This window comes from Gopherus flavomarginatus, chromosome 6 (genome assembly GCF_025201925.1).
Source record: "Gopherus flavomarginatus isolate rGopFla2 chromosome 6, rGopFla2.mat.asm, whole genome shotgun sequence".
NCBI lineage: Eukaryota > Metazoa > Chordata > Testudines > Testudinidae > Gopherus > Gopherus flavomarginatus.
In genome coordinates, this window is record NC_066622.1 from 86016934 (window position 1) to 86044498 (window position 27565).

At 41.4% G+C, this 27565-nt stretch overlaps 2 protein-coding genes across 2 annotated transcripts in view; one reads left to right on the plus strand and one right to left on the minus strand.

Annotated features, from left to right (window-relative positions):
• On the minus strand, positions 1 to 27050 carry SNCG (synuclein gamma). Its single transcript, XM_050958620.1, has 5 exons — positions 26615 to 27050; positions 20610 to 20651; positions 19342 to 19469; positions 1321 to 1407; positions 1 to 432 (listed from the first exon to the last, which is right to left on the minus strand). The coding sequence occupies exons 1-5, from the start codon at positions 26733 to 26735 to the stop codon at positions 394 to 396; spliced, it is 417 nt and encodes a 138-aa protein (XP_050814577.1). The 5' UTR covers positions 26736 to 27050; the 3' UTR covers positions 1 to 393.
• The window catches only part of MMRN2 (multimerin 2), a 127790-nt gene that overhangs the window by 35058 nt on the left and 65167 nt on the right, over positions 1 to 27565 (plus strand). The window lies entirely within an intron of this gene.

Below are 27565 nucleotides of genomic sequence, written 5' to 3' on the forward strand. Positions count from 1 at the left end.
AAAGTAGTTCAAACACTTTTATTTTGTAGTTTAAAAAAAATCATTGTCATCATACCTAGGGATTCGAAGTGCTGATGCAAATGGTGATAAGACATTGACCAGTGATTTTAACCGCAATATGTCATTTGCTAACAAACCAGACAGTCAGAACACTCAAAGATGGGAAAGTAAAAAGCCACAAAGGAGCTAGAGATGCTTAGAGAGAGACAGACGGTAGTGAACAGTTGCCATATACATAGAATCAAGAGTCTGACATACATATATTGTATGATATGTTAGCGAGGCAAGTGAAAGGCTATAGCGCTGAAAGTAGTTGTCTATGGGAAGGATGATTTCCCTACTATGGTGTCTACTAACATTTCAGTGTGTACTCCTGGAATTCTCATGTTCACACTAGTTGTCCTGAAATTGATTAATTGGCTTATTTTCACCCTGCAAGAGAAGCAAGACAAGAAAATGGAGTAATATTTCAAACAGAATGTATATAACAGGAAAACACAGATTACCAAGGTTGATCATCACAGTAAAAATAGGCCATAAAAAGATAGGGACTATAGATGATTCAGAATGTTAGTGAGTTATCCTTTCCCCTTTGAGAAGCATACACATTCCTATTCTAGCTCACGTTCCTAGTGAAATTTAGTTTGGTGATTCTTAGGCCACGTCCAGACTAGGAATTAAAATCGATTTTAGATACGCAACTTCAGCTACGAGAATAACGTAGCTGAAGTCGAATTTCTAAAATCGAGGTACTCACCAGTCTGGACGGCGCGGCATCGATGTCCGCGGCTCTCCGCGTCGATTCCGGAACTCCGTTCGGATTGATGGAGTTCCGGAATCGATGTAAGCGCGCTCGGGGATCGATACACCGCGTCCAGACTAGACGCGATATATCGATCCCCGAGCAATCGATTTTAACCCGCCGATGCCGCGGGTTAGTCTGGACGAGAGCCTAGCCTAATCTCCATTTAAGTTGGTCATAAAACCACAGAATCCTGCAGCATTTAGTCAGAGAGACCCAGGACTAGAATATAAGTCCTTTGTGCAGCAGCACTGAGGTGCACTGATAGAATGGTGGGTGTGGGGAAGATCCAGAAATATAACTCCTAGGGTGGTGCAGGTAAGGTTAAAGGTGCATTAGGAAACTTTTTTAAAGAGGCTTGCACATCACTGGCTTACCGATGCTTAGCTAAAGACTACGTTAGTCTTTCATTTTCATGAGAACAAAAAGGTACATAAAATGTACATATGATAGATCGTGAGAAAAACCCTGGACCAGCTAAGGATTCTAGGGTTAGCTGGTTTGAGTCTGGACTTTACCTCTCCACTGGCTTTTATGGCTTCTGCTCGGGGTTCTTCTTCTGCAGCAGCTGGTTCTGTAGGGTGCTCTGGGTGAGATAACTCATCCTGCAGGATATACACAATACATTTACCCTTGTTGCAGCATGGTGTATCAGCCACTTAATTTTAAAGAGGTTACTCAAACAGACTTTGCAAAATGGAGTCAAATATCTCATATGTGGAGAAAATAACAGGTTTGCCCTATGGCATATACAGCTCTGATTCAGTTTTCTGTATTTGCACCTTGAAGTGTATAAACTCTGTGCCTGCTGGAGAGCAGGGTTGTGAAAGGATTTGAATTGGAAGTTCTTACAGAATGAGACACACCCTACTTTCTCCTTCTTGGAGACTTTGTCCTGCTTTGTTAAGTAGTTTTCTTTAATCTAAAATGGAACATTGGCTCTTTGAACATTGGAAACATAGCAGGTACAGATGAATTTCATTTTTACTTGCAGGAAGATAGATTCTACATTGATTTTCCTGAGATTATCTACCTCACACTAGCCACTCATTCCATAGGGAGGATAATGTTCATCTGATAGCTCCCAAAATGCTCAAGTGGCTTCATATGAAGAAATTCACATCTATGTATCTATTTGACAAAGGATTAAATATTATACATTCTTATTTTGCTGCCAGAACCATTCAAAGTTGGTGCAAGGCTCCATTGAAGAAATGGAAAATCAAGCTATATATTTGTTATGAGACTCACTCCTCCTTTATGCTCATCCTTTTAGTGGGTAGCTTCTCCCCGCAGTGTGTGATTAGCACTTATTTATGGAGGTGGGAAGTAAAGGAATATGTCACACACTGAACCCAATCAGGAAGCACTTAAGGAACAATACATCTTGGAATGCTCCAATTCACATAAGATGTCTTCCTGGAACCATTCAAGATACCATGTGGGCAATGGCTTCTGCCTGTAAAAACTGTGAGTCATGCATGGACATGTGACTTGCCCAGGTGACTTCAGAACTCCATCTTGGAGCTGGACTTTGCATAGGAAAGAGGAGGGGGTCTCCACCCACAAGAGAAAGTCTATTTAAGCCCATGGGAGATCCGTCCATTTTGCCTTTAGCTGGCTAAAGAGAGAGCCTCTCCACCCCCAAAGATATCTGAAAGAAACTGGAACAAAGGACAATACCCACAGGGGGTGTGAGTGATTGCTGGACCTAGAGTAGCAGGAGACTAGTCTGTAAAAGGAAGCTTACTAGAACTGGTGAGGTGTTATTTTTATTAAGTTTCTTAGACATAGACTTGTGTATTCTATTTTATTTTACTTAGTAATTCACTTTGTTCTGTCTGTTACTACTTAGAACCACTTAAATCCTGCTTTCTATATTTAATAAAATCACTTTTTACTTAGAAATTAATCCAGAGTATGTATTAATACTTGGGGAGGGGGAATTTCTCTATCAGTGTTATAGAGGGTGAACAATTTATAAGTTTACCCTATATAATCTTTATACAGGGTAAAACGGATTTATTTGGGTTTAGACCCTATTGGGAGCTGGGCATCTGAATGTTATAGATAAGAACACTTCTGTTAGCTGCTTTGAGTTAAGTCTGCAGCTTTTGGGCAAGTAATTCAGACCGTAGTTCTGTGCTGGAGCAGACTGGCATGTCTGGCTCAGCAAGACAGGGTGCTGGGGTCCCGAGCTGGCAGGGAAAGCAGGAGCAGAGGTAGTCTTGGCACATCAGGTGTCAGCTCCCAAGCGGGGAGTTCTGTGATCTAACCCATCACAGATCTGACCCTCAGTATTTGTAAAGTGTCAGATAGAGGCCAAACTTATGATCCCAACCCTGCAATTGGATTCACACAGGCAGATCTGGGATCTGTGTTTGTAAAGCAATTGACATGTGTTTGGCACCATATAAAAAAATAAACATCAGTGCATTTTATAAGTGTTGGGAGGGATAGCTCAGTGGTTAGGGCACTGGCCTGCTAAACCCAGGGTTGTGAGTTCAATCCTTGAGAGGGCCATTTAGGGAACTGGGGTAAAAATCTGTCTGGGGATTGGTCCTGCTGTGAGCAGCAAGTTGGACTACATGACCTCCTGAGGTCCCTTCCAACCCTGATATTCTATGTATAAATAGCCTAAAACTGTATTTTCAAAGTGTTTCATACTATTTTAAAACTGTTTAGGACCAGTATTTTCTTTTCTTTCTTGCCTATTTTTTTAGTTGTATCATGTGCCTTGCTTAATTCATACAGATTGTTACTTTCTTTTTGTTACACAAAATCAGTTGCAATAGGTTCAGCAGTAGTCCAGGCTCCCCATGTGTGGCTTTCAATGGGTTAATAGAATCCATGCTGATTAGTGGAGGTGAAATAACAGCTCTGGAGACAGCTTGGGAGTTAAACCTAGTGCCTAGTATCAGAGAAACAAACAGAGGCCATTTGTGTTAGTGTGTGAACAAGTAGAAAGGGCAACTTACTGCAGTCAGAAACCTCTCTTGTAGGGGACTCAGGCTGTCTGCTCTTCTCATGAAGAGGGTCGTAGCTTTTTTGACTCTACTACAAATAATTAAAAAAAAACAAACCAAAAAAAAACGACTTCCTGCCCTGAGGTCATTCACAGGAAACAGCGTCTGAGTGTGACAAGTGGATGTAAGAATCCATATTCATCTATTTTACTGGTCCTCTAAAATGTGCTTTTAGCTAAGACTCCATTAAAGAATAATGTAACTGCCTCATCAATCTGTTTTTAGAAAGGACAGGAAACAAGTGTCTTGAGAATTTTTCTAAAACAACATGGCAGGAACCAACACAATTACAGGATGAAGAAGTATCAGGTTGCATTAAGGTTTTCACCTCACTATCGTTTTCCCACTTACTTCCCTCCAGTTTGCCTGTCCAGGATAGAGAATATTGGAGGAGACAGGGCTGCCAGATTGCAGACTGCATTTGTTGGCTGGGAGTTAAGGCTTCTAGCTGATAAACCTAATTTAAGGCTCTTTTTAAAGTCAGCAATGTGCTTACAGAACAGAGCTACCAACTGGTGGGTACCAATCCCAGCTGTACCACACACTTGCTGTGTGACATTGGGCAAGATGTGTAGGGTAAAATCCTGCCTCTATTAAAGTCAATGAGAATTTTGCCATTGATTTCAATGCAGCCAGGATTTCACACTGTGTTAAATGGGGGTTATAGTATATCCCTACTGCACAAAAGTGTTACAATGATTAATTAGCTGATGTTTATACAGCACATTATACCTTAAATGCAAAGCAGAGGGCGTTTTTAATGTATTTTAAATTGTCATATACATTGTACTTATAAGCAACTTTCATCTAAGGATTTCAAAGCCCTTTATAAATATTAACAAAATAAATCTCACTCCAGTGACATACGAAATGGGAAAATTGAGGCACACAGACTTGTGCGAAGTCATTGAGCAAGTCTGTGTCTGACCTGAGAAAAGAACCAAGATCTCCCAACTCTTAGTCCTCAGCTTTTTGGTCATAAGACCGTTCTTTCCCCTCATACAATATGGGTGTTATATATATGTTTTACTGTTAATTCTCTCTCAAGAGAGTGAGAGAGAGGATCTCCCAGAGAACAGGCATAACTGAATGAAGGCTTTGCAGCTCTAGATTGGTTCCAATACCCTCAATAGGCCTTTCATCTCTACATTTCTGGCTCCCAGACAATGCAGCTCCAATGGAGTCAAGATGCAGAGATTTTCCCTGCTGGCTCTGGGGACTCTCAAAAAGAGGGATTCCACAACATGGAGGAGACACCACAGAAAAGTTAATGAAACCTCTGTGTCTTTTAGGCATATTCCCCATGGGATGTTTAAAGGGAGAATGTACATCTCTTGCCTCTTTCAGACCTTGCCTAAGGGCATACAAAAAATGTTGAAACAATTAATTTCCTGTTGTCAATATCATTTACATTTCATTTTGACTGGTAAGTGACAGATTCTCATGCATTACCAAGAGGTTTTTCCATTAATTGCATCATCAATTTGGCTCAACTGGCAAATAATAAAGTCCAAAGATTTTCTCTTTGTTTCCCTGTTTCTCAAGAGAAGTAAAAGAATGCTTACATTCACTTTTAATGGAGCTTGTCTCTTCTATTTTAAAATTTGACATTTTTATACATGGCATTTTTTTTTACAGGTGAGTTTAATGTTATTTATTTTGTGTTTAGAACTTTGTGTAGCAGAGTTCTTTGTAGTAGTGCTTATGCCATTGAGTGGTGGGATCTGTGCTGGGCTACAGGTTATAAGTAAAGTAATAAAGGCACAAAGGTTCGTGCTACCTTTTAATGGCTTTGATTGGTAGATGGAACACTTGCTGGCTTTTAAAGCAATTATCTTTGGTCAATTAACTTCAGCTAGGGAGTTTTTTAACTCCTTGGACACCATAGCTGGTGTAATTCAGGGGACATGGATTATCAGATAGTACCTACTGAATATCCTTAAAATCTCAGAGTGTATATTCAAGCATTGGGGCATACCCATGTCATTTTGATATTCGTATGTCAAATGTCCTTTGGACAGCAAAGGGGCTAAAGTCTCCATTGTATGATTCAGATACAAAAAGAATTTCCTGCTGTCTTTATGGTTCATTTAACTATGGGCCCAATCCTGAGAGGTGCTGAGCATTTGAAATCCCTCTGAAATGGAATTCTGCCTGAAAAGGTGACTAAGTCTTAAAATTGCTACCTTTATTTTAAATGACCATTTAGACACCTCTTTTCTGACATCAAAATTTGCCCTAATTCTCCTCTGGCTAGAGATCACTCATACAAAATGGAATTTTGTTGGAATTGGAGAAAATTTGGGTTTTTAATGCAAAACTAGTTAAAAAATTTTAAATGGTGACACTGTCCCCTCCATAAAACCAGACACTTTCATGAGCCTTAATAGTAATTGATGATACATTGCTTTCTGTAGGTGGAGAGGCAGCAAATTCAGTGGAAAGCAGGATTGTTTTGTTTTGTTTTGTTTTTGTTTAAAGCTGTGAACCTGAAGAGGTACATTGGTGACCTGGTCTGCGGCAAGTTTAATAAATAATAAGAGTACACCAGCTTGGAGGGGGTATGGAAAGACAAAGCCCACAATGGAGTTAATGTCTTCAGGTTCTGAAGCACAGATGATACTTCTTGGAGATAATTCCAAACCACTCTCCTGAAAGAGAATGGCTCCTCTCATGATTTTAGAGGTTAGATATATTGGTAAATTCTGTAGACTTACTCAATTGGAATGGTTCAGGCTGAATGCACCCTAAATGATGCAGACATTTCTGACTAAAAGAACAATCAGCACCAGAAATGAGCAGAATACACCTGCATACAGCACACAGATTACAGTGCATGGCTTTTCTAGCTTTTAATATGCAATTTACTTTTATAGGGCTAACTCTTGATGTGCTTACTCAGTTTTCACTCACTCCACAGCCAGACAAACTCCCATTGGCTTCAGTGGGACTGCTCTTATGAATAAGGACTGCCAAATGGATTCCTATGATGCAATCTTTTCTCATGTGATTTCTCAGAGTATTACTATTTAACATGCAAAATTAAAGTTTCACCAGAAACACTCACTCAGCCATATTGCATATCCTGTACATCTTATGCTGTTTATGGTATGATAGACATTAATTTATTAAACTAGACATTTAATAAGAAAGAGATATAGAAAATACTACATATGTGCAATCTCTCCCAGTTAAAGTTTATTTTACTTTTAGTACGATCTTAATTTTCCATGCTATATTGAGAAATAGCATGAGATAAGTCCTTAGACTATCATGAAGCATATATACAAAGGCAAAGCATTCTAGTTGTGTATTCAGTCTAATTGTGATGTACTTGAATTCCATGTCCTGCCCCCATAACGCGCCCTTGATGCAGACGGCAGTTCCACCCCATCAGAGGCCTTTTATAGATTCTTACATGCTTTTATGATGGTTGAATTTCACCCTAGCTGAATATACTTAACGAACAGATATTTGGTCAAATTTTGCTCTTAATTCTCCCAGTGCAACCCCATTAATGACAATGAGAGTTGTTTTGGAGAGCAGATTTTGGCCCATTTTTGTGAAGTATTTCTGATTCTCCTCCCTATTCATTTTCAAAATGTGTAATCTTTAAGAAGGGAAATGCCTAATGTATCAGCACATTACAGATGTGTTAGAACAAACAGATAAAATAATTATGGGATCCAACATTAAATTAAATGCACAGAGTGGTTGCAAATAATTGAAAATTACCAGAATAATTTGTGAAATGACATAAAAGAGGAACAAGACCATTTTAAAATCACAGCAAAGAATCCTGTGGCACCTTATAGACTAACAGAGGTTTTGGAGCATGAGCTTTCGTGGGTGAATACCCACTTCCTCAGATGCATGTCAGATCCAGACTAACACGGCTACCCTCTGATACTTTAAAATCACAGAGTCACGAACTGACAACTAGACATATTACACCTGACAAGAAAAATGGATGAAAGGGGGAGAGGAGAACAACAGTAGTGAAATATTAGCTACTGGGAAATTCTTCCAACCCCTGAGAGACATTTAACAAGAATGTATGTGTGTACGTATACTTGCTTGCTTTTGATCACATGAGTGTCTGCAATGCAGCAAGCTTTGTGCAGAGTCATGCTGATGAAAAGTTCATCCCTGCTGTCAGACAAGGATACTTAGTGGAGATCAACGTTCTAAAAAAACACTAAAATCTACCCAAGGGAGTGATGAGGAATGTACAATATTGATAGGCCTCATTCACAAAACCTTTGCATTAAACATGACCCGCACACCAAAAATAATGCTTTTTTTAACTCTGTATAATACAGAAAAGTAAGAGATTTATTGACCCTTACTTAGTGGAGACTAATTAAAGGAGAGCAGAGAAATGAAAAAGACCAACTCAGCGATATCAATGCTAGCTCAGTGGTTTGAGCATTGGCCTGCTAAACCCAGGATTGTGAGTTCAGTTCTTGAGGGGGCCACTTAGGGATCTGGGGCAAAATCAGCACTTGGTCCTGCTAGTGAAAGCAGGGGGCTGGACTCCATGACCTTTTGAGGTCCCTTCCAGTTCTAGGAGATTAGTATATCTCCAATTATTACCTATATTCAGCAACACCCAGGAGGCACTCAGTAACTCTACTTGGATCCAAAGTTATTTCAGTCACATTTTCTTCTGTGGGGTACTGAGTGTCCTCAGCACCCATTGAGGACACTGGAAATATAAGCAGCTCAGCATCTTATGGGATGCGGCCAGGGACAACTCAGGCTTTTTTGCCGCCCCAAGCAGCGAAGGAGAAAAAAAAAAAGCCGCAATAGACGGCACTTTGGCGGCAGCTGCTCTACAACGCCGCTTCATTCCTCGGTGGCAGGTCCTTCGCTCTGAGAGGGACTGAGGGACCCACTACTGAATAGCCACTGAAGACCTGAACTTGCCGCCCCTTCCCATTGGCTGCCCCAAGCACCTGCTTCCTGAGCTCGTGCCTGGAGCCGGCCCTGGATGTGGCCCTTTGTTTGTTAGTAGCTATCAAATTAGTGAGACAGCTCAGAGGAGCAGGTGCTACAAACTGCTAAAGGTCAAATGCTATGCTTAGCTGCACCGACTGTATCCCACTGACTGCATGGGTGTAGCCAGGAAAAGAATTTAGCCTTACGTATTCAGAGTTCTCTAGTGGATGGTAGTTTTGTATCTCCCATTGAAGCTAGTTGGCAGCATATAGTTTAAATGCCAACACACACTCCTGGAGGTTGATGATAATGCTAATAGACCTTACTCAGGAGCAATATGTCCCACAGAGGGAGATCTGAACTGATAGGGAGAAATACTTCCCAAATTCAATAGCACTGTAGAACATTCAGCACCTGAGAAGAAACAATATGTAACAGATGTTAGTCATGTTGCTTAATGAGCTACCAGAATGTGCTTGGACACTACAGTGGGGAGCACAGTATAAAAGCCTACAAAGAATAGAACCAAGCCAAACCCTGGAATTACACAATTTCTTGCCCAGAACATCACTGAATAGGAGCCTTGCATAGACTCTGGCATGCTAAAGGTAGATGAGCAGGGTTTATTCCTAACATTAATCGCTTTCTCCTTTTTAAACAGCACCCAGATTACAGAACTACATGTTCTATATATTGGTATTTGGATGGTCTTTTGATGTTTCCTTTAAGATGCTGTCAGACAGGCACGATTTAATAATGCAAGGCATGTCAGTTAGAGCTAAATACTGGTCTCATTTACTTGTGCCAATCCCACTGAAGTCAGGAGGGTTATGTGGATGCAATGGACAACAGAATCAGGATTTTAGCATTGACCCTAAGAACTAAAAGGGGGGAGGGAAGGAGTGGAGCAAGACTGCCCAGACCAAGTCCCTCAAACTTCAGGGGTTTAGGTGCTCATTGACACTTTCAGGATTGAAGGAGCATCAAGCAGTCCAACACTGAGATGCTATATGTTTGTTCCTCTTAATATCTCTCCAGCATATTTTTCAATACATTGCAAGCTGTTGCTGTTGGTAACATCTATTTCACACATTAGTTACTCTGCTGATAAAGAAGTTTCTTCTGAACTTCTCTACTGCTGGCTCCTTTTTGTTTCACTTATGCCTCCCTGTTTTCTGTCTTTCCACCTACAGTATTTCTGTAGTACCGATCACCCACATTATTTGAAGCAAGTGGCAGGGCTTAGGCTATAAGTCCAGAGAGAGCAGGAGGATGACTCTATAACCTACTGGTTAGTGCACTCACCTGAGAATCCTGGGTCCCACTCTTCCTGCTCAGTGAATATTTACATGTTCTATACAAAGTTGAATAGTTTCAACACAGAGTGGGAGAGACCCACCCCAGAGTATCCTATAGATTAATTATTAGAGCTGGTGAGGGGAGGTGGGAGACATAGTTTGAAGTCCCTCCTCCAAATCAGGCAGTGGGGATTTGAACCAGGTCTCCCACATCCCAAAAGAGTGTTCTAATTGCTTGTCTGTTACACAGAAGGGGGGGGAGGCAGCACCACCTCCTCCTCCTCTTCCTCAGCTGTCTTTTATGGGGGTTAGTTGTGCTCTGAGCACAGCCACCAGACAAGGCCAGTCAGAGAATGCCTAGTTTGAGAATCCCACTGGGGCTTAGGTGTGAGCTGGGTGTGTCGCAGCTTGGTTGCATCAGGATTTAGGTAGTGGGAATGTGCACACTAGCAGAAATTTAAGTATATAGGGGACTTTAGGCACCTATAGGGTTAGATGGTAGCTGATGAGTGTGGGTTTTGAGGATTTCAGTGGCGCATAAATGTTGGACTTAGGCATCCAAGTCCCTTTGTGGATCTAGCCCTAATTTCTGACAAGATTAGAACAGTTTTGTCCAGTCTCACTAGGTTTTAATTCCATTTGATTGTAACTACCAGTAGTTAATTTGTCTAGTTTGAATAACGATTGACTCAGCTGATTGCAGCTCACTAAGGAGTGGGAACAAAAAAGCTACCAAGTTATCAAAGAACTCCCAAATATTAGGTTCCGTAGGGCTAGAGTATAGGAGTATGGTTGCTCTTTGCTTTCACGTTGTGAAAGCATCTTGCCTAATGAACAATTTTTCCTTCCTGCAGGGAGTTTTTCTGTTCTTTCCACATGCTCATGATTCAAAGACTGGAACCAACTAAAGTTTCCACATTGTATCTGAGAACAGAAGCTTTCTTGTTTAAATCTGTCTTAATCAATGCATAATTTGGGTCACACGCCCCTCATTAACAGATGTTTAGTTTTTGTCAAAATTGGCATAAATTGGAAAACAAGGGGAAGATTTTCTTGTGGCCTTTATGGGTCAAATAACTCGAGTGTGGACTCAGAATGGGTCTGAATTAACCCTGCCCTCTAGTGTTGACAAATAAGTACTGTCCCAGTTAAGATGTGCACATACTGTCTCTTTCTTGGGTTGGCATAATTATGGGTACGTCTACACTGCAGGATTATTCTGATTGTATAAAGTCGAGTGCACGCAGCCACACAAAGCACAATAATTCGGTGGTGTGCGTCCATGTACCAAGGCTAGCGTCGATTTCTGGAGCGTTGCACTATGGGTAGCTATCCTGTAGCTATCCCATAGTTCCCGCAGTTTCCCCCGTCCATTGGAATTCTGGGTTGAGATCCCAATGCATGATGGTGCAAAAACAGTGTCGCGGGTGATTCTGGGTAAATGTCATCACTCATTCCTTCCTCCATGAAAGCAACGGCAGACAATCATTTTGCGCCCTTTTTCCCTGGATTGCCCTGGCAGATGCCATAGCATGGCAACCATGGAGCCCGTTTTGCCTTTTGTCACTGTCACCGTATGTGTACTGGATGCCACTGACAGAGGCGGTACTGCAGCGCTACACAACAGCATTCATTTGCCTTTGCAAGGTAGCAGAGACAGTTATCAGTCGTTCTGTACTGTCTGCTGCTGTCATGGGTGCTCCTGGCTGACCTTCGCTGAGGTCGGCCTGGGACACAAAGACAAAAATGGGAATGACCCCCCGGGTCATTCCCTCCTTTATGTTGTATCTAAAAATAGAGTCAGTCCTGCCTAGAATATGGGGCAAGTGTACTAGAGAACCAGTGTATCAGAGAACCAGAGAGCACAGCCGTTCCGTGTCAGATCCCACAGAAATGATGAGCTGCATGCCATTCTAGGGGGTGTACCTGCAACAACCCCACCCGTTGCTTCCCTCCTCCCCCAACCCTTCTGGGCTACCTTTGCAGGGTCCCCCCATTTGTGTGATGAAGTAATAAAGAATACAGGAATAAGAAACACTGACTTTTTAGTGAGATAAAATGAGGGGGAGGCAGCCTCCAGCTGCTATGATAGTCCAGGCAGTACAGAATCTTTTCTTTAGACATGAAGGGGGGGGGCTGATGGAGTTCAGCCCCAAGTTGCTATGATGAGGATGGTTATCAGCCGTTCTATACCATCTGCCAGGAATAACTGGGAGTCATTCCTATTTTTACCCAGGTGCCCCCGGCCGCTCTCTCCTGAGGCCAGCCAAGAGCACTCATGGGCTGATGACGAGGACGGCTACCAGTCCTACTGCACTGTACCGTCTGCCACTGGGGAAGGGAGGGGAGAGGATGCTGCTGTTCATTGCCCCAGCACCGTGTCTACCAGCAGCATGCAGTAGACACATAGTGACATTGAAAAAAGTCAAGAAACGATTTTTTTCCCTTTTCTTTCACGGGGGGGAGGGGGAGTAAATTGACGAGATATACCCTGAACCACCCCAGACAATGTGTTTGACGCTACGGGCATTGGGAGCTCAGCCAAGAATGCAAATGCTTTTCGGAGACCGTGGGGACTGTGGGATAGCTGGAGTCCCTTCCTCCATGAGCGTACATTTGTTTCTTTGGCTTTCCATTACGCTTGTCACATAGCACTGTGCTGTGGACTCTGTATCATTGCCTGGCGATTTTTTTCAAATGCTTTGGCATTTCGTCTTCTGTAACGGAGCTCTGATAGAACAGATTTGTCTCCCTATACAGCAATCAGATACAGTATCTCCCATACGATCCATGCTGGAGCTCTTTTTGGATTTGGGACTGCATCGCCATCCGTGCTGATCAGATCTCCACGCTGGGCAAACAGGAAATGCAATTCAAAAGTTCGCAGGGCTTTTCCTGTCTACCTGGCCAGTGCATCAGAGTTCAGATTGCTTTCCAGAGCGGTTACAGTGGTGCACTGTAGGATACTGCCCGGAGGCCAATACCATTGATTTGCGGCCACACTAACCCTAATCCGATATGGTAATACCAATTTCAGTGCTACTCCTCTCGTCAGGGAGGAGTACAGAAACTGGTTTAAAGAGCCCTTTATATCGATATAAAGGGCCTCGTTGTGTGGACGGGTGCAGTGTTAAATCGGTTTAACGCTGCTAAATTCGGTATAAACGCGTAGTGTAGACCAGGCCTATATGTCTGAGAGACATGTGAAGTAGAAGATGATCTGCAAGAATCGTTTATGGCTGTTTTCATAGTTCTAAAACAGATCTGGCTTTCAAAGAGGCTGCAAGCCATAATGAGGTGTAAATAGTTGTATAACAGTAACACTCCTACATTTGTTTAGACCAAAGTGCCTTCCACCACCACCTAGACACAAGGTAATCTCACCAGAATGTGGCCCAATTTGCTTCCACTAGAATCCATGGGAATTTACATTTGGACTTAGTGGGAGTAGGCACAGAGTGGTGTTTTTATAAGAAAATATTCCTCCATCTTGGAAAGCTGTTGGAGGCAAAAAGGATAGATCCAAAAAGTAGGGAAGCAAATCTTAAAAGGTGTTTTGATATATTATCATACTACATTTAATCTTAAAATAAATAGCAATCCTCACTTCACTATCAACTAATAGAATTATTTCTCCCACATTTTAGCTAGAAAGAGGGACACAACAGGGCTGGCCCCTCCTTTTTAATGTCTCAAATCACTGTCAATGTACCTGTGTCAACAGTCAGCTATTGAAGGTGTGACTATAAACAGGAAAATTCAAAATCAAATAATATGCTAATAACATTTTTGTACTATTGAAGAATCTATCCTGATCAATCCCATCATTATTGAATGTCGTTGATATTTTTGGAAATATCGCTGGTTTTTGCATTGACTGGAATAAATTACAAGCAATAGATCTATCCAAAAGACCAGATTCTTCTCAGATTCATCATTTTCCATTTCAAATGAGTCAGGAAATTACTTACGGAGGTGTTAAAATGTGTCCTAATCTTCCCAAAATTGTTTCTATAAATATGGACTATACATTAAAATAAATTTCCAAGGCTATAGAGAGGTGGCATCTCTTCCCTCTAACCTTTCTGGGAAGAACAGAAATAGCCAAAATGAGTATCTGTATATAATTGACCTATATAATTAGCCTGTTGCCTTTCAAGGTGTCTCACTTACTTTTTGCTCAAATAAATAGGCTTATCATAACAGGCAAGGCTGTTTTTTATTCCATACAAATAGGATATTTAAATTATATACATATATATATACATATATATACATATACATATACATATATGTACATATACATATATATATACATATATATACATATATGTACATATACATATATATATATATGAGAAATAGAAAAAAGCCTCGCTTGTCACACAAAACCCTTAAAAAAATCCTGGGTAACTAGAAGCATGGGGTTGTCAGATTTGTTCAGTAGAACCTCAGAGTTACGAACACCCTAGAGAGTTACAAGCTGACTAGTCAACCACACACCTTATTTGGAACCAGAAGCAAATACAGTAGAGTACTACTGTAAACTACTAAAAAATAAAGGGAAAGCATTATTTTTCTTCCGCATAGTAAAGTTTCAAAGCTGTACTAAGTCTATGTTCAGTTGTAAACTTTTGAAAGAACAACTATGTTTTGTTCAGAGTTACGAAAAACTTCCATTCTTGAGGTGTTTGAAACTCAGAGGTTCTACTATATCTATATTATCTAGCCTTCCAAATGCGCCCTATTGTAAGGTGGTTCCCCTTCAGTAGCTTTGTATACACACTGGCCTAGTCTGAGATTGAAAAAAGCATAACAATGCCCTTTCTCCTTTTATATACCTTGAAAGGCTACCCACACCCTTAAGGAAAAATCCAGTCTTTGCATCTGCCAGGGAATCCTGCAACATGATAAGATGATTACAACATCCAATCATACTAATTCTCTTCTTGTACCGTTGTGGGATAACCTATGCCTCAGGATCAAGGCCAACTCCATGCTTAAGACAATTTGGATAGAAAAATGCTTTGCATTACCCTCTCAATTTCAGTCTCAAAGAAAAATGGGAAAAAGCCTTACTGTCCCCGTAGAAACCTGGGAGAATATCTGGCTTAATGTGAAAGATACTTCGTGTTCTTTATCCTTGTGATTCTTTCAGAACAAGATATTAAACAGGCACTGCTAGACTCCAGAATGTTTAAGGCTAAATTGGCAACACACAATGAGTGTTGCAGATGCAAATATCCATGTGCCAACCTTTCATGCATCCTTTATACCTGGCAAAAAATGGATGTGATCTTGGGCTGCTACCTTGACATGGTGGAGAAGCTTGCATATACTTAAGACTCTAAGAGTAATGCCATCTGGAGTCCTGTACTCCTGGTAGGGTCAGTCCCATGGCAGTCAAAGGCGAAGTACCAGGCAGCCCAGCACAACACAACCCAGTATAAGACCTCAATGGCCAAACAGGCGGATGAAGCAGGATCACCTTTCAACACTTGCGTAGGTGGACAAAGGCCACAATGGAGGAGAAACCCCTGGTCATCTTGCACCTCATTGCAACCAGGACACAGGTGCCTCTTCTGCCAAGATTTGTGTGGCTGCTGGTGCGCATCAGCTCCCCACATTGAACTACTCACACTCAGGCTTCTTTCACAGGAAGAACTTTTCCCCCACCCCTTCCCATAAAAGTCCTCTGGGTATGGGTGAGTAGCGATGAGGATAGGAGAAGTGATCACCAGGAGTCCCTAGTCACAGACCAACACGCAGGCAGTGACCGCAAGATGGTCATCATGTGCCCTTGGACTGGGATAGAGGGGCATTTTTGGCAGCAGTGGTCATGACTGAGCAGGCCTTTTTAGGAACCCATCTGCTCACCCCATACAGGGAAGGGACTAGAAAAGATGCCCCAAACAAAGGCTATCCTACCATACCTGACTGGATAACCGTGTCCAGAGGGATCACTTGCAATCTTGTCGAAAAACAGAAATGTTTCTTGCAACTTGGAATGTCCATACCTTAGTAGACAGATCAAAAAGTGAAAGACCCAAACGCAGAACAGGAATTGTTGCCTGAGAACTCTCAAGGTACAACATTGACATTGCTGCTGTAAGTGAAACAAGACCTGCAGATGGAGGCCTCTTGAGGAAAAAGGGCGGTGGTTACACTTTATTCTGGAAAGGAAACCAGCAAGCAGCAGGCAAATACATGCTGTTGGCTTTGCAATCAAAAACTTCCTAGTCAACCACCTGACTGAACTCCCTGTAGGCATCAATGGGCACCTTATGACCCTCCACATCCAACTGGTCAGTAAGTCATTTGCCACTAACATCAGTGCATATGCACCAACTGTTGACGCTGAAGTACAGAAAGAATCCTTCTATACTGACCTTGAAAAAGTTTTGTCATCCATTCCAAAAACAGATAAGATAATCCTTTTTAGGGATTATCTTAACATAAGAGTTGACTGAGATTCTAACATATGGAGTAGCACCATTGGGAAGGAAGGAGTGGGCAAGACCAATTCCAGTGGCATCCTTCTACTCAGAAATGTGCAGAGCACAACATTGTGATCACAAGCACAGTCTACAGACAAAGCAATAAATACAAAACAACTTGGCAACACCCCAACTCAAAGCAGTGGCACCTCCTAGACTATGTCATTGTAAGAACACAGGATCTAATGTCCAAATCACCCATGTCATGAGAAGAGCCAATGATTTCTGGACTGACCACTGCCTGGTGAGATCAGTCATGTCCATCAGGATTGCACCAAAACAAAGAAAGCAATCCATCACACAGATGGCAATACAACATCCAAAGACTTCAATCCTCAGTGCACCAAGAGAACTTCCAATCTCCTCAGTGAAAAACTGGCCATCTGCACACCTGAAAATGACAGCACAAGTGTCAAAGAAGACTGGGAAGTCCTAAAACAGACCATCCATGAAGTTTGCAAGGAATCCATTGGCCTTGCTACCTGCAGCCATCAGGACTGGTTTGACAACACCACCACTGAGATTACAGTCCTTTTGGACCAGAAAAGAAAAGCTTTCTGCATCTGGCAAAACCAACCACTATCCAGTCAGAAGCAGAGCTCTTTCTATCAGCTCAAAAGTGGATCCAAGAAATAAAATCAAATGGTGGAAGGACAAGGCAAAAGAAATCCAAACATTCGCTGACAAACATGATATGCAAAGCTTTTTTTGTAAGACAGAAACCCTGTAAGGACCAAGCTCATGTGATCGTACACCTCTGAGATCCAAAGATGGTAGTACACTTCTTAAAGATATCGAATCCATCAAAGAACACTGGAAGGAACACTACCGAAAGCTTCTAAATCGAGAATCAACTGTGACTGTCGATACCATCGACTCCATCCCTCCTGACCCAATCTGGGAAACTCTTGCCAACTCATCATCACCTGAGGAGGTCTGCAAAGCAATGAAACAAATGAAGAACAATAAAGCACCAGGTCCTGATGGCATACCAGCTGAAGTGCTGAAAGTGGGGGGAGAACACTGACTAGCAAGCTTCACCTGCTGCTCCTCAAAATCTGGTGCTCTGAAGAAATCCCTGCTAACATCATCACCATTTTCAAAAAGGGAGACAGGGCCATCTGTAGCAACTATCGAGGCCTTGCCCTTCTCTCCAATGCTGGGAAGATTCTTGCTAGAATCTTATTGAATCACCTGCTCCCTCTTGCAGAGGAAGTAATTCCAGAGTCCCGGTGTGGCTTCAGACCATCTTGAGGCACAACTGACATGATTTTCATAGCCAGGCAGATCCAGGAAAAATGTCAACAACACCAGGAGCTGTATATGGCCTTTATTGATCTGACCAAAGCCTTCGACTCTGTCAGTCATGAGGTTCTGTGGAAAATCATCTCAAAGTTTGCTGCCCAAGCAAATTTGTCACCATTGTAAGACTCTTTCATGACCAGATGACTGCCTCCATCTTATGCAGTGGCTCTATCCCTGAGCCCTTTGTCATCCAAACTGGCATAAAACAAGGCTATGTACTGGCACCCCCCCTTTTCTCCATTTTCTTAGTAGCTATGAAAACATTAATCCAAGACTGTTTACTTCAAGGCACTGGCATCCAATATCAGACTGACGGCACCCTCTTCAACCTTTCTCGTCTCCATGCCAGAACTAAAGTAATATCGACAACAATAACTGAACTGCAGTATGCAGCTGATTGTGCTGTAGTTGTACACTCAAAGGGGGATCTGCAAACAGCCCTTAATTGCTTCTCTGAAGCTTTTAAAAGCTTATGGGTAACTCTGAACATCGGCAAAACAAAAGTTCTCCACCAACCAGTCCACGGTCAGTCAGACCCAGCAAGGAAGATCTATACTGATAAAGAAGAACTGGAAAACGTAGAATTCTTTGCCTATCTTGGCAACCATCTCTCACAGAGGGCAGACACAGATGTCGAGATTCAGCACAGAATGCACTATGTCAGCCTGGCCTTTGGCAGACCGTCTCACCAGGTGTTCAACAACCACAACATCAGAACACACACTAGACTTTTAGTTTATAAAGTGGTGGTAACCCCAACTCTCCTCTATGGCTGAGAGGGCCTTGAATGATTCTAAAACCTGTAGTAGTTTGGAGTATCATGAACATTTTGTTCCAAGGCCTGTACTACTTTACAAATATGAACTGACTCATTCTCAAAACACCCTTGTGACATTGGAAAATATTAGGTCTACTTTAAAAAAAAAAAGGGGGAAAATTAATGCAGAGAGCTTGTCTGGTTTGCATTAAGCCATAACGGGAACAAATATCACAACCTGGGTTAAAACTCAGGAGTTCCTGGCTCCCAATCCTGTGATCAGAACTTTAGTCCTCAGTTTTCTCTCTAAAGAAATATAGATAGTTTTATGGGGAAATAGATACTTTACGCTGAAGGGTGATATGGCTAAGTATTGATCACCTGAGTCTCTAGGCATATAGATGAAGATTTTCAGAAGTGACTAATGACTTTGACTGCCTAGAATATAAGGGCTCTGAGCAATGCGTAGGTGAACAACGTGCCTGTACTAACCTGTATTACATAGCAAAATATGAGGACATATTAACTCATTATACCTCTATTAAAACCATCACATTAAACATAGCATTATATCTGATATCACAGCAGGGTTGTCTGAGTAAATACATAGGTGATCTCAACTGTAAATAATAAACTGAGTCTCAGAAACATTCGAAGAAGTATAATGCAAAACAAGCCTCTTATTTCCTGTAGGTCTCTGAAAAAATGAACATACCTTTTTTACAATCCCAGTAGTGGTTACAATGGTCTCTGCTCCTTCTACAGTCTGTCTTGCCACTGTGTTCACGCTGGCCACAACCGCTTCACCCACCACATTGGCCTGCTCTTTGGTTTTCTCAGCAACTAAATGTTCAAGAAAAAGTGGAGTCAGTGAAGTAAGTTCAAAATCAGTCTTTGTTTAACTGGGTAACATCATAATTGACAGTCTACAGAGCTAGCTTGGATCAGTGAAATGGATGGGGCCCAACATTTGCAGCAGGGTAACACAGCAATATTTTGCCCAGTGCTATCTGTTATTTGGACTTTATGTATGCAGGCTACATGCTAACAGTTTAATTTTACAATGCGTTGGAGCTAATTCTCACATATGCTGCTTACCTCAAGAATAGATGGGTATTGTAACCTGGCAACCTTTAGAGAAGGGGCAGATTGCAAAACAAACCTATACCAAGAAGCAGTAGCACAAAAAAAGTCATCTTGCCCATTGGAGACTGTCAAACTGGACTGCCTTTCTGTAACCCCTTTCCATCTAGCTAACCCTTCTAGATGATTAATAGAGCTGGCTGGAGAAAGGTAATTGTTTCACAGAAGACTTCAATATTTCAAAATTTGGTTTTGTTCCAAATTAGAATGAAAACCAAAAATTTCAAAATTCACAGTGAAAGTAAGAGTGCAGTCCATCTGGTTAGCAGCTATGGAGCCAGGGACCCTGGATGCAGTGGGGTCATAAACTCTAAGACAGCCTGCCAGGCAGGCTGCCAAGGAGTTTGGTAGGTGAGCTGGGAGAAAACCAAGCAGGTTTCCAAATTAATGTTGTCAAAAATCAAACTGTCTTCACAGAATGTTTTTATTTCAATGATTCTGCAAAGTCTGTTGAAAAAATGTTTTGTTGGAATTTTTCTGACTAGATCTACTGATTAAACCCTTTTGGCCTGCTTCCAGCACTGAAGAGTGCCACAATCTACAACACTGCCCAATAACAAGCATCCTTGACCCATCCAGCAGCAGAACACTCATACTCTCTGACACGCTGAGCAGAATATCGAAGCCTCTGTGATGCCTTTCCTGTGTTACTTTGCTTAGGAATCCCAGCATGCAGAGCATTTCTATCACCAACAAATCATTCTGGGGACCATGGTACTTTGGCTTCTAATGTGTAAAAGAAAACTCCTCTTGCTTTATATCAGTCAGAATTATATTCTTATCCATATTTACAACAGTGTGCTATTGATTTACACAAATCTGTAGGGACTGTACTCTTACCTGAACTCACGCTGTGCACAACTCCCTCCTTGGTTTTGGTACCTATGAAAAGAAACATAGGCTCCATCAACATCATCCTCTATGGGAGGACTCTTGAATTCTGATAGGGTGTGGTCGTAAGCTGCAGAGTCCTTGAGTAGTTCTCAGTAAGGGCCAAATCCTACTCTCACTGAAGTCCATGGGAGCTTTTCTGTTGGGAGTTGGATAGCTCCAGTTAGTTTTACTGGCATGTGTATTATTTGGAGGTGTCTAGACAATTACCCTTCACCTTTTACACCCTTAAATAATATCTTTAAAATGAAAAACTGGTTGATTTAATAGTGCAATTAAACCCATGTTAGATTAACCAATTATGTAAAAGAAACCAAGAGAACTTACCATAAAGAAATGCCAAAAGTCTGCTTTTTTCATGCTTTCAAACACTGAGCTACAATTCTTGTCTCTTCTCCTACTTCCCAGCAGGAGGTCCAGGCTCAGCACTTGTTAAGGCCCTGATTTCATACAGTCAGTGGAAATTTTTAGTATGTAAGGAGTACAGGATTGGGCTCAGAGAGAGACAGGCTGCCAGTCACTGTCATGGTGATCAGGACAGTGCAGGATTTCATATTTATTTTCATAGTAAAGAATGTAATGTATTTCGCAGCCCTATGCTGTGAGGTATTGAAGTCAATGGGAGTTGAGGGGACTGGCCCCGAAGGAACAACAACAAATCATTGCGGTTTTCCTTTAAGCCTGAATCTACTTGCTCAACAGACCTCACTGTGTCTGTGTACTGCAGCATGCACAGTATGTCAGATCACTTACAGTATGTTTAAACTGCAGATTGGAGCGTGCCTCTTAGCCCGGGTAAGCAAACGTGCTACCTCTGCTCGAGCTAGTGCACCAAAAATAGTAGTGTGGCCGTTGTAGAGTGACCAGATGTACCAATTTTATAGAGACGGTCCTGATTTTTGTGTCTTTTTCTTATATAGGGTCCTATTAACCCCCCATCCCGATTTTTCACATTTGCTGTCTGGTCACCCTAGGCCATTGCAGCATGGGCAGTGACACTAGCTAGCCACCTGTGTACAAGCCTGCCCAGCTCCCAGGTTATGAGTTTGAGGTGCGAACCCAGTCTGCCGTCTATGCAGCAATGTCCAGACTGCTATTTTTAGTGCATTAGCTTGAGCAGAGCTAGCATGTGTCTGCCTGCCTTGGCTGGGAAGCACATTCCCAGCTGCAGTGTAGACATCCCCTAGTGCTGAGGTTTTCAACCTTTTTCATTTGCAGACTCCTAAAAAATGTCAACTGAAGGTGCAGACCCCTTTGGAAATCTTAGACATAGCCTGAGGGGCCCTCAGGGGTCTGCGGACCACAGGTTGAAAACCACTGCCCTAGTGGTTGGAAGCCTCCACAATAACTAGATTCAGTTTCATGTTAAAAACCATTCCTATTGTAACTCCATTGACTTTAATAATGAATTTTCCCTAAAAACCGTTTTTCATTGTTTCCATCTTATTAAAAATCATTTAAATCCACAAATCTCTCTTTACTTTTTCATACTCATGTCATAAAAATGGACAGTTTTTATGGTCCAGTTACAAAACACTGTAAAGAGTGATGCAGATGCACCCAGGCTGTTAGCTAGAGCAGCATTGATTCAATAATTATGTGTGGGTGGGGTGGGGAAAATTAATTGCAGACTATGCCTAGCACTCACCACGAGCCTAGAAGGAAGGCAGAACAAGTTTACTACTGTGATAACAACTAACCCAGCCCAGTTCTGTCCTGTCTAATTGACATTTGTAATGTGCTGTTAAACATAACAGAGCTCTGTGTCACTCAAAAGCTTGCGTCACCAATAGAAGTTGGTCTAATATAAGATATTACCTCACCCACCTTGTCTCTCTAATATCCTGGGACTGACACGGTTATAACACTACATACAAACATAATAGGTCTCTCTTTTTTTAATGTTTGTTAAGGTCATCTAGACTCGACTATAAGGAAGATGCCCGGCTACTTCACAACCTAACATTCTACTTCACCCTCAAATGACTGTACAGTCATGTAGAGGAGAATACATTTTTGATTAGTGTAGCAGAATGGATTAACGGTACTATGCAGGATATATCAGTATTTGAAAACCAGAGAATATTGCACTGTGGTTGTAATACTCTCTATAATCATGTAACAGCAAACAGCAGTGAGCAGAACAGGTCTGCATTGCATAGATGCCCACAATAATAAATTGAGGTCCTAATATGTGCCCAGTGCACCAAGTTCTATTTTAATATAATCTTGCTTTAATGTTCATTATTCCTACAGGTACCCAATGCATCAGGCTGTACCATTCCAAAAGAGCAGGGCTTAATGCTTATTTATTCTACAATTCACCAGTCACAGCCATTCAAACATAGCTCTGCTTTAATGCTTCTAAAAATGTAACTTCTTAAATATCAAAAAATCAAGGAAATCAGCTGTTTTAATTAGCTGAATTCATATATTCATTATCTTTGCATTACTCCAGTGAACACATACACCAAAACAAGAATTGTAAGGAGTTACTCTTATCTCAATCATTACATTTGTTTGATTCACAAATAGCTATGATTTTTTTTTCTTTTTTCTGATGGAAAATAACTCCTAAGAAGAGGGAACCTGGCAAAACAAAAATATCTGAATGCAATTAAAGACCGAAGCAGAAGCAACAGCAGCAAAAAGCCCTTGGTGCTGCAGCTTGTACACAGCTTGTTAGGTTCTTTTCATTTTTTTTTAAATGCACTCAAGACCACACCCAATGACTCAGACTTCAGCTCTCATAATGCACTCTATGAAATCTAAGCTTCCGGCACATATCCTTGCCAGCAAGGAACATCTGTTGAACTGATAAGCATTCAGTTGAAGCTGTCAAGTTGCACTGTTACTTTTTAACCTTTGCTTGCAGCTTGTGTGCATAGTTACAGGTTCATACCTTCCCTGTCCCTGCTACAGAAAAGAATAAGAAATGTATAGGATATAGAAAATTTACCATTAGGAAATGACACACCAATCAGAAGTTTTGTATTTTAACTAGGTACACTATAGTGATAGCGAAGCACTGTGCACTAAGGACAGGCATGCATTCAGACAGGAATAATACATGACAGGGTGTGTACAGCTCCTGTACAAGGTATTAGATCTGGTCTTTTCATCTGTAAAGGTCAGTGCCTTGGGTGTCTTGTGACTGATGCATGAGGCCAGATGTTTTGGGCATGCCAGAACCGCATTCTTTATTGAGAACTACTGGATTGCATTATCTAGTATTTCTTTGATACTGAATATAATTTTGTGATTATGATTGTGATCTTTCTATATAGCTTGTTCTCCAGTGTGGCTTACAACTCAATATTGCATCAGATTCTCTGCTAGTGTAAGTGGATATATTTCCTTTGACTTCACTGGAGTTTATACCTATTTACACCAGCTAAGAATTTGGCCCAGTGTTGCTGCTAGTCATACAGTAAGTAGAGAATCCACAGCAACCATTATGTTCTCAACGACAGCAGTAGCATGGACAGGAGAACTTGTTTTGACTGAGTGAGGGAATTGGAAAAGAAGCCCAGTGCCATAACCGAAGTGCCATGAGATCTTTCTTTCCCACCTGGGTAACCACATCCATAGGCAGAGAGAACCCCATTTGAATGACTGTCATGGCAGCATCTCTTATCAATGCAGCCCCACAGCCTCAAACTGCATTGCAGTGTTAGCACAGGATAGTGGAACCCCCGCCCACAGGCATTGAATTGAAACTTTCTGGCCCAGAGATCAGAGTGAAGATACCAGCAAAACTATGATGACCCTGTAGGCTTCAAGAAGCTGTATGATGCAGTAGATGTCACAGAACTAGCCATTTTATCTCACGCTGCAGTGACTCATCAATATTGCAACTGATGTCTGGTCAACTGGAATCCTCAGGAGGACTCAGAGATCCCATCAGTACAGTGAAATGCTGGCTTTCAATTCATTAGCAGTTATGTAAGAAGCTGACTCAAAACAAGACATCCACCCCACCCACTACTATCCTTTTTCTGACATCCAGAAAAGACTTTCACATCTCTGAGTGGTTCCAACTACACAGCAGATTCAGATTTCAAATTCCTTCATGCAATGTCTTAACAGCAACCTAACTGTAGTAGGTTATGTAAAGAGGGAAAGAGTACTGAAAGAGCATTTTATTTAATTGGGCATTTTGATTAGCCTTTCATGGGGCTATAGCTAGGGAATGTAGCGCAGCAAACAGGTTCTGGTCCCTGCAGTGATAATGGGTGGTACACACGCACATAACTGGCATCTATCTCTTTTGCTCATTTAAACCAAATTCTGAGAGAGCTTAAATATCTGGATTTTAGCATTCCCATTCTGTGAAATCCTGGACTAAGGACTAAGCATGCTCTAGCATCCAGTATGCACTCACCACCATGGAGGATCAGGCCCTTAATGAGCAAAGCATCACACAATGCATTATAAAAAAGGTGGAGAGCATTTTATAAGGCACTGTGTGATGCTCTGCTAACTAAAATGTTAAAAGCCTGATGTAGTTAAAAAAGTATCCATGCTCCTCAAAGTCAGTGTCTAAACAGACTCTTCATTCAGCTATTTAGGTTTAAAAGAAGGCTTTCAAAAAGTTTTTGAAATGGTTAAATACATAAGATCATGGCAGAACATTCCGCACTTTGTCTCATGATTGTGCAAAAATGAAAAGCAAATCAAAGGCCTGGGAAGATATTTGGGAAAATATTTATAAAAATGCTAAATATTCTGGTCTGATCTTGCTCTGATCACCGAGGAAGAAGGAATTGGGTACAATAGCAATCCCCACATTTGACAGCTGGTTGTCATGGTGTATTTATCATTTTAATTTACTTATTTTTAGAGATGCTGTAATCAAAACTTTTGATTGTGGTTCAGCTTCAGATTAAAATGTGAATTGGTTATATATTGCTAGATAATGGCAGGATTAGCTGTACTACATCAGTCATTGTCTAAATCTGGGGATGAAGATTTGCTACGAATGGGGTTTCTGATTCCACTGAATTTTGAAAATGCAGATCTGTAACTACCATAAGGTTTTTAACGTGGTGATACTCTGTGTATAAGGCAGTGTTAATGGAATGAAGAACCTTTTCTATTTAAAAATCACACTTACCCACAGCCAGCACATACAATAGCAATCCTCCCTTCGGAGAACAACAGGGGATAAGAGTGTAAGACTACAAACACAGTGTATATCAACCCAGTGGTTTTGTCCACCAGTATCATGCATACACCTCCATTAGACAGTGCTGATACCAGGTTTCAAGGGCAGCTTTGAAATGATTACTGTAGGATTTATGGAAATGCAGAGGATTCATTATATAATAGATGTTTCCAGGAAAAGAACAACTTGTGTCATGATCCAGCACCTAGCCATTGGACAACACTGATAACTGTCCCTTTGCAAAGCAAGTAAAGGATTTTTGCATGGAGAATGTAAAGGGTTATAAAGCATAAGGAGGAGAATCTCTGAATAAAATGACATGAGGGTGGGAAAATAGGTGATTCCTACTAGCCTAACTTAATAAGCAGAATCACTATGTATGCCCTTAATAACCTCAGTCACTATGCTAGTAGTCAAATGTTTGGAGAGTGAGTGACCTACCCTGAAAGCAAAGAGGGGAATAATAATTGTAATATGTACCTTCCATCAGAGGATCTCAAAGTACTTTCTGAACATTGCATTAATTCATATGTAGCAATCCTGCCTCCCTCCCCCTCACCCTGGGAAGTAAGTATCAATATCTGTTTTGCAGATGGGGAAACTGAGGCATGGAAGGTTTTGACACCCCAAGATTACAAGTGAGACTGTGGCAGAGGTGGGGATGGGATGCAGATCTCCTGCCTTTCAGTCCCATGTTTTAACCACTATCCAGTACTTCATGCTTTCTGGAAGATAATTTATGTCACATTTCATGCTCAATTGTGTATTAAAAATATTTGTCTCTTACCTACATACATCACACCCTCTTTGGTCTTCTCTGCAGCCTCAGTCACTCCCTGTTTGGTCTTTTCTGCTGCAGCCACCACACCTTCTTTAGCAATGGAGAAACCTTTCTTAAAGACATCCATTCTTGCTTGCTTGCTTGGGTACTCCCTGCAGGATCTGATTCAAGGATGATGGTGAAAAGCACCTCAATGAACACTGATTGCACTATGCAATCTTACCCTGCTGTGGCTGTTCAGTGTCTCTCTGCGTCTTAGTCTCTTGCTATCTTTTGCTCTTATTCCTCTGCTGGATGAAGGCAGTGTGGTGAACTACACAGCCTTTGCCAGCTCTTATTGATGAGATGCACTGCAATGTACCCAATGCCTGTGAATAGCTGATGCTGAAATATTAATGACATAGATCTGCATGGCAGGGTTTTGGATAGGAAGAAAGTTGGGAGGGAAAAGAAGGAGGTAGGTTGAGGGGCTTTTTGGAATATGTCCAGATGATTAAAGCTTTTAAGATCTGCTGCAGTGATCTTACTCAAGGACAATCTGCAGATGCTCTCATTTGGAGAGGGAGGTTTTTAGCAGCGAAGCTCTAGGGAATTGGTGTTTTAAAAGCATAAATCTCTAAGGATATGGTAGAGAGAGAAAATAGGAAGAACTACTGCAGGCTCCTCAAAGCTAAAAAATAAGTATAGCTGGTATTCCTAACAAAACAAACAGGGTCAGGTGTCTTTTGCTAGCAGTTACCAGAACCCATCCCTAATAAAGGGGTATCACAAACATCCCTATGTAGCCAACACCAGCAGAAAGAGGGAACAAAATCCATTTACAAAAGCTTAATTCACAGTTAAAAAGCAGATGATTGTATTTGTGGAGTTTGAAGTTAGCCTCACAAGGCATGCTATGTGATTTATGTTTGGCTGCACATCATCTTACAATTATTCACTTCTGAAAACTCACAGACA

What these genes read in the sequence shown, in the direction of transcription:
- SNCG (XM_050958620.1), bottom strand. Translation starts at nt 26,735, where the DNA reads ATGGATGTCTTTAAGAAAGGTTTCTCCATTGCTAAAGAAGGTGTGGTG. An exon ending in CTACTGGGATTGTAAAAAAG is followed by an intron (nt 1,408 to 19,341) that starts GTATGTTCATTT and finishes TATATCCTGCAG; the next exon opens with GATGAGTTATCTCACCCAGA. An exon ending in CCATAAAAGCCAGTGGAGAG is followed by an intron (nt 433 to 1,320) that starts GTAAAGTCCAGA and finishes CTTCTCTTGCAG; the next exon opens with GGTGAAAATAAGCCAATTAA.